At 57.3% G+C, this 6,169-nt stretch overlaps 1 protein-coding gene across 1 annotated transcript in view; it reads left to right on the top strand.

Moving 5' to 3' along the window:
- The first annotated feature begins 373 nt into the window (after window positions 1-373).
- NR2E3 (nuclear receptor subfamily 2 group E member 3) overlaps window positions 374-6,169 on the top strand; it is a 6,645-nt gene continuing 849 nt past the window's right edge. Inside the window, exons 1-7 of the mRNA XM_024761827.1 lie at window positions 374-508; window positions 1,066-1,192; window positions 1,358-1,461; window positions 1,550-1,798; window positions 1,917-2,092; window positions 2,977-3,223; window positions 3,475-3,580. Coding sequence (XP_024617595.1) covers window positions 415-508; window positions 1,066-1,192; window positions 1,358-1,461; window positions 1,550-1,798; window positions 1,917-2,092; window positions 2,977-3,223; window positions 3,475-3,580 — 1,103 coding nt within the window. The 5' untranslated portion in view covers window positions 374-414. The remainder of the gene's footprint in view (window positions 509-1,065; window positions 1,193-1,357; window positions 1,462-1,549; window positions 1,799-1,916; window positions 2,093-2,976; window positions 3,224-3,474; window positions 3,581-6,169) is intronic.

The following is a 6,169-nucleotide window of genomic DNA, read 5'->3' as shown; positions in this document are numbered from 1 at the left end:
GCATCCTGGGAGCCGGTGTGGGCGCAGCAGACCCGACCGGCTCCCGGGGGCACCTTGGTAATGCTGCAGGTGTGGCTGGTTGATCCCCTGCGGAGACAGTAAAGATTAAGAGGATCATAAGCAGCATCCAGCGCTGCCCTGGGAGAAATCCCCCCAAGCCAGAGCCGCTGCTCTGAGGGGAAGTTGGGGCAGCTCCTGAGTTTAGACAGAGGGGCCAGGAGGCAGGAGCACAGAGAGGAGAGACAAGGAGACAGAGACAGAGGGAGAAGTAGAGATAGACGAGAGCACAGACAAAGAGACAGAGGATCAGAGAGGGAGGCAGAGGCTGGGCCCGGCTCAGTGATCCTGAGGCCTCTCTTAGGCAGGAAGGCGGAGGCTGCCCTGGGACCAGCCAGGACCAGGCCGACAGCGCCCATGAGCTCCAACATGGCTGTAGCGGCACCCACAGCTGCGCCTGCCTCCAGGAAGGAGTCTCCAGGCAGGTGGGGCCTGGGGGAGGAGCTGACAGGTATGGCTTTCCTGGATGTAGTAGGGTCTGGACCCTTGGAGAGTGGAGTGTGGGTCAGAGGTTTGCAGGGACTGTGAAAGGAGCAGGAGCGATTCAGACCAAGCCCCAAGGACTGTGGGCAAGTGTGAGGGAACTTGCTGGCAAACCCAGAATCCTAGAAACATGGGGATCAGACAGGACAGCTGAGTGGATGGGGGAGGAAAGGAGAGAGAAGGGCCTTCAGGGGGTGGGAGCAGAGGTCCGTAGCAGTGGTGCCAAGATTGCTTTTTTGCGTGAGGGAACCTGAAGCCACCTGCAGAGAGAGGGAACGGGAGGTGGGGCAGAGAGTGTCCTCTTGTTGAGAACTGGCCATGGAGAGAGAAGGGGGAGGAGGAGGGCTGAGGGGGTGTGATAAGCGAGACGCTCTTCCAGATAGGAGAGACACAGGCGTGTCTAAAGGTGGGTGGACAGGAACCTGAGGACAAGGAAGCAAGGAGGGCGTAGGGGCCCCTGAGGAGGTGGGAGGGGGGGTGTGACCAGCCCTGGGCCAGTCCCCACCCAGCCCGGCTGCCCCTCAGGCGCAGGGCCCTCGCTGCAGTGCCGCGTGTGTGGGGACAGCAGCAGCGGGAAGCACTACGGCATCTACGCCTGCAACGGCTGCAGCGGCTTCTTCAAGAGGAGCGTGAGGAGGCGGCTCATCTACAGGTGAGGCAGGGCAGCGCCCCGCCGCCCTCCAGCCCCTGAAGGTGCCTGGGAGGGATGGAGGATATTCAGGGAAGGAGGAGCTGCGGCAAACATGTCCGAAACCCACGGCCCGGGGCCTGGGCGGGACCCTGACTCCCTGGGGGGGGCGTTCCCCTCCGCCCACAGGTGCCAGGTGGGGGCAGGGATGTGCCCGGTGGACAAGGCCCACCGCAACCAGTGCCAGGCCTGCCGGCTGAAGAAGTGCTTGCAGGCGGGCATGAACCAGGACGGTGAGTCGGGAGACCACCCGGAGAGGCGTGGCGGAAGAGAAGGGGGCGTGCGACCCGTGGGGCGTCCTGACCCTCCCTGTCTCCCCAGCTGTGCAGAATGAGCGCCAGCCTCGAAGCACCGCCCAGGTCCGAATGGACCGCGTCGAGTCAGACACGAAGCCCTGGCTGGAGCCCCTGGCGGCTCCCCCGACCCCAGCGGGGCCCAGCCCGCGGGGCCCTACACCGGTGTCTGCAGCCAGAGCCCTGGGGCCCCGGGCCCTCACACCTCCAGGCCACCACCACTTCATGGCCAGCCTGATAACGGCCGAAACCTGCACTAAGCTGGAGCCGGAGGATGGTAAGTGGGAGGAGGGCTGAGCTCCCGGGTCCTGTCTTCATCCCACACCTGGGCCCCTGAGGAGCCCCTGCCGCCTACCTCGGAGCAGGGGCTGATGCACAGCCTCCTCCTCCAACAGCCGATGAGAATATTGATGTCACCAGCAATGACCCCGAGTTCCCCTCGTCCCCATACTCCTCCTCCTCCCCCTGGGGCCTGGACAGCATCCATGAGACGTCGGCTCGCCTCCTCTTCATGGCTGTCAAGTGGGCCAAGAACCTGCCCGTGTTCTCCAACCTGCCCTTCCGGGATCAGGTATACCTGTCAGGGGGCTCACAAGAGTCCGCCGGGCTGGGGGCACATACCTCCTTGTGCAGGTGATGATTGGCGGTTCACACAGCTTGGGGATGGTGACGGCTGGGGACACCCATGCCTCAGAGTCAGTGATGGTCAGGGACACCAGTCTCAGGGATCTGACTGCTGGGGGTGCTACATCTCTGGGCAGCAATGATGGTCAGGGTCATCACCCAGGGGAAAGTGATGGCCAGGGACACACGGGGACCAGGGATTTGAAGACAGTGTCTGTGCCCCTCTGGGTCTTCTTTCCTCCTAGACAAGCCCTCGGGCCCTACAGATGCTCTGTTTGTCACAGGGTGGTCTGCACACCCTAAACAGCATCAGTGGGCAAACCTGGGCTCCCTTGGAACACAAATGCCCCTGACTTCAGGGCTTGCATTTCAGCCCTGCCTCTTCTCCGCTAGACCACCCCTCTGGGCTTCTCATGAGCGAGGGGACCTGTCGTGACAAATCCAGGAAAAGAGGCACACTGAGAGTCTGAGTCCTTAGCCAGTGGCTTGGATGAAGCAGCTCAGAAGCCAGGCTGGGGATGCCTAACTTAGGACGCTGGTGGGGAGTCCCTGAGGCTGCCCAGCTTCTCACAGCTCCAGGATTTCCTATGTGTTCCACTTGCAGCTTTGGATGGAGCCCACAGAGTATCTTGCAGCTGAGGCATCTGGGCCAGATGGTGCTAAGTCCCAGAGCTCTGGACCCCTGGCTGATGTCAGGCAGAGGTCAGAATGTTCTGGGCACCCCGGACCAGCCCTTGATTTCCTAGGACACCCAAGAAGGTGGTAGAGGTTCCAGGCTGAGCCAGAGGAGCTGTGTATCAGTCATAACACTTGCCCTCTCTCTGGGCACAGGTGATCTTGCTGGAAGAGGCATGGAGTGAACTCTTCCTCCTTGGAGCCATCCAGTGGTCTCTGCCCCTGGACAGCTGCCCACTGCTGGCCCCGCCTGAGGCCTCTGCTGGTGGCAGCTCTCAGGGCCGGCTGGCGCTGGCCAGTGCAGAGACTCGAATCCTGCAGGAAACCATTTCAAGGTTCCGGGCACTGGCGGTGGACCCCACGGAGTTCGCCTGCATGAAGGCCCTGGTCCTCTTCAAACCAGGTAGCTGCGTCTTTGCCCAAGCCTTAGAGGAAAGTGGTTGGGGGTGAAGAAGGGGACTTCTGGTGACTTCCTTCTGCCTCTCACTTTCCCTCCATGGCCCCACATAGATGCAGATGTGTGCAGACTTCTTCCCTGGGGGCAGGAGGGGATGGATGGCTGCAGGGCTGGGCTCACGCCTCCTGAGGCCCTGGCTGACTGTGAGGGGGACGGAGGGGCTGAGAGAGAAGCTCACTGCTGCCGCTTCTCTCCAGAAACGCGGGGCCTGAAGGATCCTGAGCATGTGGAGGCCTTGCAGGACCAGTCCCAGGTGATGCTGAGCCAGCACAGCAAGGCCCACCACCCCAGCCAGCCTGTGAGGTGACCCGTGCACGTGCCTACCTGCCCATCTCTCCCTTCATCTCGCCATCCCCCTGCCCACCTCACTGACACCATCTCAGGGCTGCACTATTTAGATGGCACAAGGGTCTCAGTACAACCAGCCCGTGGCCAACACCTACTGAGTGCCAGGCACAGCACCAGGCCTGGGAGTAGGGACCAAAATGTGCATAAGGCAAACTTGCTGTCTCCTAGGTGTGCCCAGCACAGTGACCACACTGCAGTTGAGGGCTGGTCTTGAGGGCTGCATGTGTCTGCAGGAGACAGAGACCCACTGGGAGATGGGGTGTCAAGCAGAGCTGGAGGCAGGGCTGGACTTGGAGGAAGGATAAGGTCTACAAGGAGAGAAATCATCATTCACCAAGGTGCGGGGAGAGAGAGAGGCGAATATGCATATGTTTGTAGGTCAGGAGCCCAGTTTGGAAGGTATAAAAGATCGCTGCCACTGAGAAGGTGGCAGACTAAGCCCGAATGGCTCTCCTGGTCTTGAGGGCTGCATGTGTCTGCAGGAGACAGAGACCCACTGGGAGATGGGGTGCCAAGCAGAGCTGGAGGCAGGGCTGGACTTGGAGGAAGGATAAGGTCTACAAGGAGAGAAATCATCATTCACCAAGGTGGGGGGAGAGAGAGAGGCGAATATGCATATGTTTGTAGGTCAGGAGCCCAGTTTGGAAGGTATAACTGGGCTGAGAAGGTGGCAGACTAAGCCCGAATGGCTCTCTGGCATCAGCCTGTTCAGGCCAGCCAAAGGCCAAATCTGATTCGCTAGGCAGAGAGGAGCCACTGCAGGCTTTTGAGTGGGAGAGTATGGTACACAGAGCTTGGCTTCATGCAGGGGTGTGGCAGTGAGTACAGAGCATCCAACCAGGGAGGGAAGCAGACATTGCCATGATCCAGGGGAGCCGTGGGAGTTTCTGCTCTTCGGGAGTGGAAAGGCAGTGACAGATGCGGGAGCCACTGGGAGATGGGATGGGTCAGACTTGGCACTTGAGTGGATGTAAGGAACGAGGGGAAGAAGAGCTATTTGGGAGACGAGGTAGTCAAGAAATAAAAAGGAAAGTCAGGAGGAAGAGAGTTTTGAGGGAACATGAGGCCTGTTGGAGGTGCAGCGGGACATCTGACAGGGATGCATTTGCACAAGCCGTGTGCATGGACAATAGCCCTGCCCTGGCTGGGTTTGGAGGACAGTGGCTGCCAGCTGAGACTGTGGCTGCAGCGATAGTGGGGCAGGAGCCAGTGCTCTGGGACTACCCGGCTCGCCCCAGCACCAGCAGATCCAACAGAGCCTCAGCAAGATTGGACCACTTGGACTCCAGGCACCTACTGGCTATTTTAGACCATATTTTCTGCATTCTCTTGGGCCCCCAGCAGTTCTCTCTGAAGAAGTAAGCTAACACGGGCACCCTCGAATCCCCTGTAATCTGAGAAATCATCTAAAGAAGAGGTAATTTTCTTTTAAGAAAGAGTCAAAGGTATAAGGGCTATACCCATCACACAGAAAGACTTCTGCTATTGGTGAGCATAGGTAGAATGTGTCCCTAAGGCTCAACACAGCACCCTAAGAACAGTCATCACAGACATTCAGGCACCAGCGGCCCTCCTTCACCAGGTTTCTGTTGGGCTCAGCTCCCAGAGATGTCTGGGCATATTGGTTTTGTGTCAAATTTCAAAATTCTGATTAACATTTCCTTTGCCACTCCTACTGGAGTTGGTTCAGTATCAACTACAGGCAGAAACTGAGTGCTGAGCAAGTGATTTGGGGTTCTCTAAGCCAGCATATTTCAGTTTTTAAAAACTGCAACACCCAGGAAGAAATGCAGTTTCCATCATAACCCAATAACACACAGACCCTGAAACAAAGTTCCCCCAAACAATACCTGCCCTTACTTTGAATGATTTACTCTGATTTTTCTGTTTAAATTATTTAAATTGTTTATTGTTTAAAAAGGCTGGGTTGTGACCCACTTCCGGCAGTTTGAAAAACAATTTCTCTACTTGGCTTTATAGTTACTCCTTCCTGACACTGATTAGATCAGAAAAGCAGAAGGGAGGGTTGCCCGACTGCTCAGTGCCACCAGCTTGGCTCTTACAAGAGAAAGAAAGCCCTTGGTTTGGAAAAACAGGTTCAGTAGGTCATTGGGAGGTGGGAAGACTTCCTGTAGACCTCCGTGGTAGAAGCCGAGCGTGGAGCTGCCCCAATTTGATGTGGCCTCCTTGACACTGGGCACTGACCCCAGCTGTCAGTCCTCCCACCCAAGGAGGGTCTAATGCCCCTCCCCGTCTCTTGGGGCTTCACCATCCACGTTCTCTGCACTGGGGACCTCTGCCTTGGCAAACGCTTCTTATTTAAAACTACAATTACTCCTTTTCTGGATGAGTATCTCAGCCACAAAAATTAAGTTTCGATTGCAGAACATTTTCACTAATGGCTAGCTACTCTATCATCCTAGGTGGCTTACAGAGGGGAAATTATATATATATATACATATATATATATATATATATATGTTTTGGCCGTGCCACGCGGCTTGTGGGATCTTAGTTCCCCAACCAGGGATTGAACCCAGGGCG

Source organism: Neophocaena asiaeorientalis, unplaced genomic scaffold, assembly GCF_003031525.2.
Source record: "Neophocaena asiaeorientalis asiaeorientalis breed wild unplaced genomic scaffold, Neophocaena_asiaeorientalis_V1.1 scaffold54, whole genome shotgun sequence".
In the NCBI taxonomy this organism is placed as follows: Eukaryota; Metazoa; Chordata; class Mammalia; order Artiodactyla; family Phocoenidae; genus Neophocaena; species Neophocaena asiaeorientalis.
The sequence above is the reverse complement of the archived record's forward strand: the minus strand, read 5'-3'. Positions and strand labels throughout refer to the sequence as shown.